The 13800-nt window shown below is 39.5% G+C and overlaps 1 protein-coding gene across 1 annotated transcript; it reads right to left on the reverse strand.

The window, feature by feature from the left end:
• Positions 1–872: 872 nt before the first annotated feature.
• On the reverse strand, positions 873–13533 carry LOC104071179 (protein cordon-bleu-like; the record flags this gene model as incomplete). Its single annotated transcript, XM_009573784.1, has 4 exons — positions 13325–13533; positions 3942–4152; positions 2970–3198; positions 873–917 (listed from the first exon to the last, which is right to left on the reverse strand). Coding segments are annotated over exons 1-4 (685 nt in total), but the record flags the coding sequence as incomplete, so codon positions are not given.
• Positions 13534–13800: the final 267 nt, after the last annotated feature.

A 13800-nucleotide genomic window follows, 5' to 3' on the forward strand; every position in this document is an offset into this window, starting at 1 on the left:
CCAACGCAAACAATTCTATGATTCTATAAGTAATGACAGAGGATTAGGGTGAACAGTACTGGCATTAGTGAAGCCAAGAGGCAACAGGCCATGAGCTAAGACTTGCTTGATGGCCATCAACTACTGGAGGTGGACTTCCTTCCTGAACATTTAAAGTTAGCCACAGTTTTATTTTGGTTATGTTGTGTTTACTAGTAATGCAAAGAAGTAAAGCCAGTTACAAATCAACCATACCTTTCTTGAGGATAATTAATTTAAGCAGTGTATTACAACAGACTCAGTGGGGGAAAAGGATATACTAAATATACACATTTTCTGCCTAACTAGAAGCAGAAGCACCAATGTAATCTAATCAAACCCCACCTACCGTAGCAATTAGAATTCAGCAACTATTCAGTTATCCAACATGTATACATAGGTTTGATATTAAAATGCTTTGTTGCATATAAATTGAAATTAGTGGAAGATCTCATAGATCTCAAAATATTCTTTGTTACTAAATAAATTTTGAACCCAAGAGACCTCTGAAATGTTAGTATTTCTGAAATTCAACTAATCATGCTTTAGGTAACCTGAAAAGGCTTGGAATCTGTATAGAAACATACCATACCACACAACAGTTAAATGACAGGATTTGTTAATTTCTGGCATTTTAATGGCAATTACTGAAGAAGCAGTACGCACAGAAGTGTGTTTGTTCTGACCAAAAGCACAGGCATGTAAACAACACTTTGCAAAAGACAACACAGATCAAAACCAGCTAGTTTCTTGACAGCATTTTACATTACATTTTTAAAGATCCATTTACCAAACCCATATTAAACATGGTGTGAAGGGAAAGACGTTTTTCCCTCAGCAGCGTTGTACAGTACCTCTATAGTTCAGAGAAGGTTCAGACTGAGTTTTTGATGGAGGAACTGGAAAAGGCAGGCAATGAAAGGACAAGAGAAGACATATTAAAGTTCTAATATTGCCTCGTAAGCCACAATATTCATTAATTACTCCTAGTATTTGTTTTTCTAAGCATTACAGAAGAAAACGTTGACCAACAACAGACATGCAGAGCTGCTACTAGAAGCAGTTTAGCTGGGTTTGTATTCATTCCCGATTCACTCTTGAAGCTGCTTCAACTGCTAAATTGAATTATGTAAGCAGGTGGCAGCAGAGCTTGTCTTTTAATAATCCTTCAGCACTTGGTACTTCTGTTTCAGGGAAGGAGAGAATGACAAGCACAAAGTTTTTCTAGAACCTGCTCTTACAAGCACAGCCTATGCCTTCAGCACCTCTGATGCCTTACTTGTTAGTGGGAATGTGTTTTAAAAATCTGTCTGTTCTGATAACTACATAGGCTGGACATCTACTCAATGCACAATTCATAGACCAACTGCTACTGAAACCAATGGGATTATTTCTCTTGGAGATTACAGATGAGGAAGGAATTTGCTGGAACAAAGGAAACCTTTTGTAAATTTTATGTGTATTTACCAGTTTTCTCATCAGACACCATAGTGCAGAGTAAGAAGAAGGCAGAAAAGGCTAAAATACATTCAGGATCAGAGGGGTTTTATCATAATGAAAGGTATACCGAAACGTTAAAAAAAGAATAAAATATAAAAAAATTTCTGATACAGAGAGAAGCACACTATGAAGTGTTATATCATTTGCTGCTATAATTCCAGCCCTGAAATGAAGTCTTGGTTTTGACTGTACAGGCTACAACCGGATTTGATGACCAATATTGCACCAGTATATACACCATCAATTTCATTTTATAAGAAAAGAGTTTAAGGAAGGCTTAGGCTAATTACTCTGTAAGTTATCCCTGACATATGCTGAATGAATCCTGTTGAATACCTGTTGCTCCAAAATGGTTAGCCTAATTACAGTAAACATATCTTAAAAAACCAAACAAACATGCAATTGAGTTATGACATGTTGTCAGCCACTTTTTTGAGCATCCTAACAATTCAAAGGAAAAGGAGACATTTGGTTGACTTAAAAGTCTAAACTCAATGAAATTTGACACACACAGAGGTAGAACTGTCACTTACCAAAGGAGTTTGAAAGAAGAGACAGTTTATAAATAAATAACTGTATAAATAAAAAATAAGCCTGCTGCTCAGCACCTACAAGACTGATGTTACCTAAACAATAAATAAGGTCATTTACTGTGCTGGATGTGACACCGATTGAGACAAACTGCAGGCGACAATTTTAATGAATATCACTTTCTGACCTCAAAGGAAGTAGCGCTTGTCAATATGTATTTTTAAAGCAGGTATATTTTAAAGCACATCGCATAATTATGCTATTTGAATACACAATCAGGCTGATAAAATTCAAGCCCAAGGAGCTACCGCTACAATATCATCTACGAGAACAGAAAGTGAGGGTGAATAAACAAGAAAACAAAATTTTAAATACAAATACCTCCTAGCTCCTCTTCACTAAACCGTCAATATCTTCGCTCTTTGGAGGAGCCAGATCTGAACCTATCCACAGTCTGTTTCTCATAAGCCCTGGTCTGTTGCCTCTGCCTCTCGGTTTTCGCAGCTGCCATGACTATGGCATGTGGCTTCTTTCTTTCTCTCCAACCCACAGCACAGGTAGATGACAGGCTCTGCCTGGATGAGGCCCCCGTGTTACGCACATCTGTAGCGACAGCAGCTCCAGCAGGTAGCAAAGCTCCTCCTTTTGCCCTGCCCCAGGCCAACCTGCGCCCTGCCAGGGGCCAACCCGGCCTGGCGCAGGGCCCGAGAGGAACCAGGGACGGCTGGGCATGCTGCCATCCTGGCTGCCGCTCGGGGCACGGCTCACTGAACAAACCCACGCTGCTCTCCAGACCAAGATGTCACTCTGCTGTTTCAGCCGGGCCGCAAAGGAATGAGAGCACAAATGCTTTTAAGTTGCCCATAATACTGTTGGCACATCATCTAACCCTGCAGCGACTGCTTTCAGTCTCAGCTCACCTCTTTTTCTGTCCCAGGCGTACACCTCCTTTATCCCCAGCTCCTCCAAGGACTTGGTAAGCTCCAGCTCCTCCCCAGTAATGCCATCTCGCAGAAGAACAACGTGCTCTTGACTGACTTCACACTTTTCACAAATAGCTGGGATGATGTTGTGGAGAGGCACCTCCGGGCTAACTCGAACCACAGTCTTCTGCGTCTTCAGGTAGTTCACTACCAGCCTCACAGATTTCTGCAGAAACAAACAAAAACTCTCAGCCCTCCCTCCATAATGGCTAGGCTATCTCACAATGAGAAAGGCACTGGGGATTTCCATACTGTCTTGACTCCTCCTAGGCAAACTTAACCCACATGCATACTATTGCAAAAAATATTATTTAAAAAAAAAAAAAAATCTCAGAACTCCTCTGTCACTAAGGAGACATTGAAAAGAAAAGGCAAATAAGGAAAAGGAATCAAAGACAGCCGTAATTTGTGAATGTTTACAAGTACCACTCTGAAACGCATGACAGTGTAATTAGCTGTACTGATTCAGAATAACAAAAAACTCAGCAAATATACTTGGAAAATGGCTACTTCTGAGTCTTCACAATACTGTGAAATACATTTATTAACCAGTCTTATCCCATATATTCAATAAAGATGGCAAACAAAATACCACCAAAACCCTACTTACCTCCACACAATCCCACAACCCTCATTTCAGCCACTACTGCAAATTTCAATCAAGGGTCTTTATTAAGAACAGATTTCCATCTATCCAACCACATACAACATAGCATTTTGTCTAAATGCTGGAGTCCAGACCAGCACCTGCCAGTTTGCGTGCAAATCAGTTAAGCTAGTAAAGCAGGTTATAGTCAATCTCAAGACTCTCCCATCTGTTTTGAAGATGCAAAGATTGGAAGAACTGCTTGAAATCAGGGGAATGAAATGATGCTTCATGGCACCATTTTAGCCCCACAGAGTACTGACCTCAGGGACCCGTGGCAGAGGTCGCTTTGTCTTCTCTTCTGGAACCTTCTCTTTCAGAAGTACCGTCTGCACGTCCAGTGCTCCTACCAAAGTGTTTGGCTTGTAACTCAGAGGTTGTTGAGTTCCCGAAGACTTCAGTTCAAGACTATGTTGGGATGGATTTAGGCGATTCTGGCTGCATAAATCAACCAATAGATCCATCACAGCTTTACTGCAGGGCAGAAGACATTCACTGTTAGCATGAGAAAAAGCAGTTACTAAAAAATTTATCTCAGTTTTAATACAGGAGAAAAAAAGACAATACAAGCTGTAGATGTGTCACCAGTTAACCATCTTTGGGAGGGAACAGTGCTAATGCTTTACAGTGCTAAACAGATCACATAAAATGTTAGGAATTAAATATATTCGCACTTCAGTGTGTATTTATGAGCTGGCAATTAACTATTCACTATGAGGCAGACAACAGTGCCAATAATAGCACTAACAAACATGAGCCAAGAGAGGACAAAGTGCATCTTAGCTGCTAAATCCATACATTAAATTCTCCAATTCAAACCCTGTTCTTTAACATGAAGACAAGATATAAATAAATGATGCACTCACGGTACAGTAAACTCTACCTAGATTTGAACCATCACATAACGCAACTCAAAATGGAATGTTTAAATCTGGAGCAAAAGATAGACAGGATTTTTTTTCCCAGCTCACAACTTTGAGTCCCGTCCCCCCCTCAATCTATTTGACACCAGCAATATTTCCCAGTACAAGAGATCCCTTCCATATTTATTTTGGTGAGGATATTAATCCTGTATAAAAACATGCGGTTTCAAGTATTTGCATTATCGAGAAGTCTTATTGCAGATGTGATTCTTAAACCACGAGGTTAAAAGAGTCAGTCACTGCCCCTCTCTTACCCCATGCCTCTGAATGGAGGTACTCTGTTTTGTGTCAGTAACTCAACATTCACTGGAGCTTGATACTGCCCGATAGAACAGATACGAATTATGTTCCTCCGCACCCCAGAAATTCTCTTGTACCAAGGTACTGAAGGGTTCTTTTTTATCAACTGTCCTCCCTAAAGTTCCATCCAGGATCAGAGAAAACAGGTTTATTAAAACTGGTTATGTTTCTGAAAAATTTTGGTTTCATAAACCAGTCTCTGTCACCAACAGAACAACGCAAGTTGAAAAAAATTACCAGCCGTACCTGAAGCCTGTCATATACAGGGGATATTTTCTTCTAGCAGAAGTGAAAATAAGTGCATAGACAGCATATTTGCCAAAGGAATTGGCATCTCTTCTAATGTGTAAACTGCAAAAACTATACAGGTTCAAAATGCAAGCAAATCAAAGAAAATACAATCCTTTACAGGTTATTAGCTACCACTGTTACATCTGTAGCTCAAGAACTGCCCTTCCATTGCAAGCTGTTGTCATCTGCGAAACAACTCTCGGGGCGGGGTGGGGGGGCTGCCCATCTTCCTTCTATGTATATGTTGTTGGCCAACAGCTGCTCAAGAAGTTGGTGAAGAACCCTGGAGAGCTAATGGCAAAGACAAGAAGAATGGAAAACAAGAACGATCCCTTATTCATAGGCGAAAGACTAAAACATACGCAGGTGACAGCTCTTCCCATGCAAGAGGTGAGAAAGGACCTTCTTTACAGTAACCTATTTCAAGTGTAACCGAGTTATGCAGTGTGAGCTGAAAAAGTGGCAAATGTGGAAAATCTGAAATAGGTGATCACATTGAAAAGAGAAGAACAGTGAGAAGATCATGACTGAAGATCAAACAAGGAAAACAGATGTCATTAATATGTATAGGAGGCTTCAGAAAAATAGAGCACTGTGGTAACTGCTAACATAGAGAGCATCTAAATAGAAACGTGTAGTATCTAAATCGAAACTGTATCAGGTCATTTCATGATGACTTATTCTGGCACTGTTCCCAAGTTGCAAATGTCTGTATGTCACAACCGTGTTTAATTCACATGTAACACACCACAAACCAACAGAAACATTTACACCTACTAAGTCCAAACTGTAGGAGAACCCCACCTACACTGATTTTTACATGAATATTCATTATGCTGTGCAGCAGTGAGCATTTTAAAATGTGTCAGTCTACCTGATACAGATCTCAGCTTGTCTGTTTACAGACATATTTCTTTTAAAGTGAAATTTGCATGTGTTTTCTTCCCCCCAGTCTTATTACTATTGTTTCAGAGAAAAGCAAATAACCTTGCAGAACCACAATACATGGTGTTCTATGTTCTGTTTAAAGTAGAATGCTAATATATTTCTGTAGTGCATAACATTGTGATAATTCATTCAAATTTGGATGGCTATCTTACCTCATATAAACTATTTCATTAAAAACACTTTTTTAAAAAAAAAAAAAAGCACTTGAAAAAGGATTTTTTTTTTAAATATAGTTTGTCAAAAGAACACTTTGTGACTCCATGCACCTTCCACTGAAATTATGAAATATGTTCAGCAGCAACAATACCACAATTACAACAAGATTAGAATCCACACCAGCCATCTCAGAAAACAGGTTGCAGACAATCATGCAAGTTGAACAAATTTGTCCGGACAATGAACAATTTAAAAATCCAGCCAAGTTTCATCTTATTGTTGATTACAGAGCAGGTGTGTGTTAAATATAACACTTAAGGAGGTCTGCAACATCCCATCCTGAGCCATGCTGCTCAGAATACACAACCGTTCCATGAAAAGCATCCCCAGGCTTCATATGTACCACTCAGGAGTACAAATTAAGCAACATCTCTGAAGCTTTTGAAACAACTTCAAAGTGAATAGTATGCTCTTCCCAAAATGTAAATTTGGGAAAATAATTTCCACAAAACTTCAAAAGGATTAAAAAAAAAAAAAAAGAAAAGAAAAAGAGAGGAATTCTACAAACAAAATTCAAAATTCATGTGTTTCAGAGAAGTAAGAGAGCTGGGAAGTCCTTGCAATGAAGTTATTCTTATATCAGATTTCAATTTCACCAACTTAAAAAATTTTCCTTCTAAACTGTAATACAGTTCAGCCTGATTTTAAGTGGGAGTTTCATTTCAAGTAACTCCATGTATACGCCACACACAGAAGCGAGCCACTAAACACAGCAAGAGAATGCTACTGAGCCATCTACTAATCTAGACCAACTTTTCTTTCTAACCTTGGGCTGAATATGGCTCTTTGAAGATGCAAAGAGTCAGTCCTTCCTTTGCTTCTATCTCGTTCCAGACATATCTGCACTTTATTTTAACCTGCTTTTGAGACCTAGTAGAGAACATATTCTATTCTGAAATTCAGGCAGATCTGATCATAAAGGATTAAATCTAAAGCTGAAATGAAGATGGGAAATGTCTCCTGCCTTTCCAACTACTCAGCAAAGAAACACATTACTTTTTTATTTTAAAAAGACGTTGTGGTTTAACCCCAGCCAGCAACTAAACACCATGCAGCCGCTCGCTCACCCCCCACCTCTGGTAGTATGGCGGAGAGAATCGGGAGGGCACAAGTAGAAAAACTCGTGGGTTGAGATAAAAACAGTTTAATAATGGAAATAAAACAAAGTAGAATAGTAGTAACAACAATGATAACAACAATAATGGAATAGACAAAGCAGGTGATGCACAATGCAACTGCTCACCACCCACCGACCGACGCCCCGCATGTCCCAAACTGTGAGAGCCCTCCCTTTTCCCAGACCACATCTCCTAATTATATACTGAGCATGACATCACATGGTATGGAATCCCCCATTGGCCAGCTGGGTCAGCCACTCCGGCTATGCTCCCCCCCTAGCTTTTCCCATATCCCTGGCAGAGCACGGGAAGCCGAAAAGTCCCCCGTGCCAGCCCCACTTGGCAACAACGAAAACATCAATGGGCCATCAATGCTCCTCTCATATCAAACCCAAAACCACCCACCCACCCCTGCCCCCGCAGCTGCTGAGAAGAAAGTTAACTCTGTCCCAGCCAGAACTAAACCAGACGTCGCTGAAATTTTGGGTGGAGAGACCAAACACTATGTGTCAGACACCAAACATTAATGACTGACAAGCAAATACTAGAGCACAGAAATAAAACTGGAGGATGAACCCAATTTAAGATTCAGACAAGATGGTCCAGATGACTATTCTTAGCAAAGGAGAGTACTTTGACTCTGTCTTTACATTCTGTTACTAAGCTGTTTGACATTTAACACCAATTCTGGACAGTAAAGAATAATTACTTTGTCAGCAACATTTGTCAGATTGAAGTCCCTGATCAAGTTTGAGCGTGTCAGACCACTTGTATTCTGTTGTTCACCAGTAAAATGCAGCAAAGACGTCTATAGTTTAAGAGGCAGAAAACAACTGAGTCGTTTTGGGTGTGGCTTGGCCTAATCTCCTTTGATCACATAGAGAAATCCATTTTAAAATACAGCCTTGTACATCCAGGAGATAGATGCGTAGGATGAACTTGTACTCTATCAAATGACATTGACTTTCCTATTACTTTCTACTTTCATGCTACAAATGCCCCAAAAAAACCCCTCGAACTGGAGGAAAGAATTTTCTTTATTTAGGTCAATGCCAAACGTACATTAGGAATCTAAAGTGACAATTGATTGGAAAAGAAAAACACTAGTGTAAAGGGGGTGACCTGAAGTCTCTAACGGTTTCACTATCTGCATTTAAAAGCAGAAAATAGCGTTAGTCATTATTATTTTCTTATGCTCCAAAGCACAGCAGGCACTTCATAAAAAGATTAGAAGTCTTCCGACACAACCAGAAATGTAAACACTAATAGCAAGCTGCATCAAAAGAAGTACAGGAAGCATGATAAACAGATATTCATAAATGCTTTCTATTTCTTTTCTTATTCTGCTCATGTATATTTGGCTCTTATCTTCCATAATTGAGCAAGTCCACAGAAGGAATATCAATACGACCCACAAAAAGAGGCAGAGGACTGGGTTTGTTGAGCCTTAAGATGAGAAGGGTGAAGGGAGATTTTGTTGCTGTTTACAAGTACCAACTGGTGGGGTTACAGATCCGGACTCTTCTCGGTGGTGAACAGCAAGAGGACAACAAGCAAGAGACAAGTGCCAACATAGGAAATTCCATTTAGGTACAAGGAAACATTTTTTCACCACGAGGATAGTCAAGCCCTGGAACAGGGGTACAGAGAGGTTCAGAAACCTCCTCCCTGGAGGTATTCAAACTTGTCTGGAGACAACCCTGAGCAAAACCTGTTCTTGTGAGACCTGCACTGAGCAGGGAGTTAGAGCAGGTGAGTTCCAGTGGCCCCTTCCAACATAAATTATTCTGTAAATTATTCTAGTAAGAATTTTTTTTTTTAAAGCCTACATTGAACTACTGTAGTTTTGACCTGACCCCTATCTAGTTAAGCTCATTTTTAACCTTTTTGCTGTATATGCCCTGTTCATCTGCTTCTAACACCACCTCTTTCATGTTTTACCAACCTGGGCTGATTTCACACCTTCAGTCTTTCTTGAGACACCATTCTCTATGTTGAGCTCTAAGCCCACAACTAATATCACTTAAGTCTCTTTCACTGAGAATTATGTGCAAATATTCTTTCTGTGATGACATTAGCTTTATGCTCCATGTAACGCATACTCTGCACTGAGCTCTGTCCTCCAGTATTCACAGAATGAGACTACAGCTTCAGCTAGTTTACTATTTGTTCTAGTACCCTGCTCTCTGTGCACCACATGTACAAGTAACATGTAAGGTAACAGCAGGAACAACAACTGTCCAGTCCGCTCTTCTGCCTATCAGTCATCCATGTAGTGACAACTCCAAACCAAACATCATTTAGCTTCAAACATTCCCATTTTTCTGCAATGTATTTCAAATACTACTGACTTCTCAAACTGCTGACACTAAAGGTCTGTATCTGTGTTAATCAGGAAGTCCTCCTCAGTGTCACTCAATGTGAATGGAGGCAGACGCATAATCCCTTTATTTATAGGTAACTCATTGAAAGTATTACCTGTGAGAATTAGAAACAAAAAAGGTTTCTGGTAACTCTTGTGAGCTTTTCCACTTATCTTCTTTCTACATGTCTAGTCATCGCCTCTGTCAGACCTGCTAACAGTTTGTGTGGATGTGCTACAGATCCATAAGCATAAACTGTGTAAGTGGCCAATGCTCTATCCTCTCACAACATCATATAGTTCTCATACAACGGTACAAATACAGATTAGTTGTGGGGGTATTTTATAATCCTTTTCAGGGGGGAGAAGGCTAACACTTTTTCATGAATACTTTTAAATGTTTTACAGCAGAGTTCACAGAGACCAATTATTTCAAAAAAGAAAAATGTTTTTTAATACCATTCTATTGCTGCACAAACTCCTTAAAGACTCAACTTTGTCCTAAAATCTGCACTATGTATTTCCAAAATCTGGAATAAATTGTATGTTACAAGATGGCAATAAACTCTTAGAGAGAGACTAACAGCTTGAGTTAACTTAATAAACCTACTTAAAAATTCCAGATTCCAATAAAATATCTTTAAATAGCACACACTTTCTTTTTTTCCTGAACTATCTTTCAAGAAAATTTAATGAGAATTTTCTGCCCTCTTGATGATATAGGAACTTTCTATATAGAGAACAAACTAAAATTAACATGCTGCTTTGCTTACATACAATGAACAAACTGAAAGAGATAATTTTGACTTTTAACTTGGTGCATTTAAAATAACCTTAAGTGATACTAATTAACTATAGTAGTTATATTTTCAAACATCCTCTAGTGTACTTCATCGCTCTGTGAACTGCTTTCCTGAAATTACAGAATCATTTTTCATTATGATGATGCCCTGGGCAAGGTTTTGCAAATTTTTCTGCAACAGAAAAGCTATTTCCCCAGGGCACCGAAAAACAGATTTAGCAGAATGCAGTTTTAATGATGGCAATGAAAATACTGAAGATTTATACCAGTATAAACAACAGCAGAATTTGTCTGAAATGTCCTTCCATGATATCACCATAGATAAAAGGAGTGAACAGGGAAAAGAATTTATTACCTGCACTGGTTGCCATACTTGCTTCAAACTAAACAGAACACTTTTTTTTTAATTCCAGTATCTTCATCATTAAATGTTTACCTCTAAGTATCATTGTACTTTGTAGCTGTCCATTTTGCAATGTCAAAACAATGCGAAAAGATGAAAAAGCCTGGGCTTTCACCCAAACCCGGAGACTTAAGACAGTCCATCTCCTAAAAATTTCAGATGCTCTTGACATTTTTTTTTTTGGTATTCCACATCCCTAAAAACGCCACCAGTGTTAGTGTACGGAAAATTTCACCTTCCAGTGGTTAGAAAGAACAGCAGCACACACAAAGGCTGTTCACAGACTGGTGCCACTATACTACACGGCTCATTATAGGGTATCCTTTTCGTATTTCATAACTTGTAAGGATGATTTACTCCCTTCCTCAGTTTCCATAATCTTCCACTTCCCACAGCAGACTATCAGTGCCTTACATTTGTCACTAACTCTCCACTCCAAGTGCTCAAGACAGTGCTGAGGGAGAACACCTACTACCTAAGTTAGGCAGCGGTGATAGTTAGATTAGCAGATTAGCACAAGCAGGAATTTAATTGCCGCTTAAATCAGGGGCCTAGACCTGTCATGCAGAGAGAAGTGGGCACCTTCACAGAACAACGAAGAGAACATTTTGGTTGCTTAGAGTGCTTAACGTAGACAATATAAATAACCCCACAGAAACGTCTAAGGTTTAATTTTTGACATTTCTTTCAGGTTTTAACCCACAAACTAAAGACTCTAATAATCAAAATACTCAGTCTCAGTGTATGTGACAGCAATGGTAGTGATAATAAATACCTGTATGAGAGACAGAATATTTATTGTACAGGGATTTTCCATTTGTTCTCTGCTCCTGTAGCTTTTAGGGACTTCAAAAGGTCACATTAAAACACCACTCTTGTAGTGCTGTTGGAGTGTTTGTTCTAGGGTTTTTTCTTTTTGAGGGAAAAGAAAATCTTTTCTAACCATATGGCAATTATGTATCTCTCTATACAAAATGCTGCATGAAAATTAGCCTCTTGTTAGCTCTCAGGTGGCTTGCATTTGCCAGTGAAACACCAGCCTTCTTTGGGATCTAACAGCCAGTGAGTTTCATGTCCTGTTCTACTTTCCAGGCCTTTTCTTTCTCTCATTAAGTCCAAATCTCCCTGTAAAAACTCGATCACTAGATGTATAATTTGAGAGCTCTGATAAGCACTGCTTTCCTTTAAAACCTTTAACATCACTCTAGCTTTGGGGCTGACCCACACAAGTTGCACTAGTCTCCTCAGAGTGGTTAAGTGAACACTAACTTCTACAAGAAAAGTAGGGGGGAGAATGAAGTCCCAGACACTCTGCACTGCTGTACACATCCTCCTCAGCCATCAAAATACACTAATAGACGAACAGTCAAAATAGACTAATATATCAGACCAAGAAGAGTCATTTTACAGGAATGCAGACTAACGACTGCAAACCCCAAATGTAAAATAAGCACAGGTCCTGATTTATCAACAGGCATCAACATATCCTCCTAATCTGGTATTATTACTTTCTAGGGTTTCTTGACCACTGCTGACTACACCATTGTTTGCTACAGTTTCATCATAGTATTGAATATATTTTTAAAACTCTTCCAAATTCTTTCTTTAAGTAGTACGTTTCCCTCTTTCAAAACAGTTCTCGCAGAGAGGATGAGGAGAAGGAAGAGCTCCCACGGTGAAGAAAATTATCTCAAAACTGCCTTTCCAATACAATTTGCCCTTGATGGTACCCAGCGACAAGGAGAATCTCTCTCTTCCCGTGGAAAAAAAACAACGCACTTTTACATAGAAAAGACTTCCTAAATACCAGCAGATGCTTTGCTGTCTACACAATCGCAATGTATTTGTGAAGGCAGGATCTCTGAATGTGATGAACCATTCATCTTCCGAGCTTGCTTCTCTGCATGACCCCAGACAGGCATACTGTCAGGATTGCTGTTTGCCAGCAGCACCTATTTCCACTGCACCAAAACCCCTCTGTATTATTAGATGTGATACAGCCTAAGACTAGCCCAGTGGCACTACATGGAAGAGAGAGATCCATACACGTGCTGAGGACGATCCATGGGGAAAACAGTGACACAATAGCTGCTAAATCCCTCCTGCCCCAGCAGAGAGGGTCCTTCATACATGGCTCTTGGGAGTCTCTGGTACAACTGCCTAAAATGCAGAGAGAAGCATGACAGAGAAACCCCATCAACCCAGAAAGGGAGACATTAGTATCAGCAACTATCCCACTGGGAACAGAGGGCTTCAGAAAGTGGGAGCTAATCAAAGCCTTACCTTCCTTGTACTGTGCTCTTCTGCTCCACCCCGCTGGGTAAAACGACTGTGAAGTCCACCGATCTGTTTATCATGTTCTCCTTCATGCTCACAAGGTTCTGATCAGAAATTACAGCTGTCTCTGCAGGTGACTTTTGCTCACTGTGAATGCTACTTGTTGCAGAAGCTTGATTTGGTGGAGGAGGAGCGCGAGCTTTCATTCTTCTCCTTGAGAAATAAAGGCAAGAAGAAAATTAATAATGTCTCATGAGCAAAGTATAAACACATGAATAAGAAAATATGTTCTTTCAGCCATAATCTCAGATTGTTTTAAAAAAGCTCCTCTAATGCAAGCCGTTTTTCTTTATCATGAAACTTTTCAATGGAATTGCATTTTATTTTTACCTCCTCTCTAAAAATATGCTCATTTTTTAATGATGCACTCACTCCTACTGTTTGCTTTCCATGCCCCACGGAATGAATCAGTTCCATAATTA

This window comes from Fulmarus glacialis, unplaced genomic scaffold (assembly GCF_000690835.1).
Source record: "Fulmarus glacialis isolate BGI_N327 unplaced genomic scaffold, ASM69083v1 scaffold10123, whole genome shotgun sequence".
Lineage (NCBI taxonomy): Eukaryota > Metazoa > Chordata > Aves > Procellariiformes > Procellariidae > Fulmarus > Fulmarus glacialis.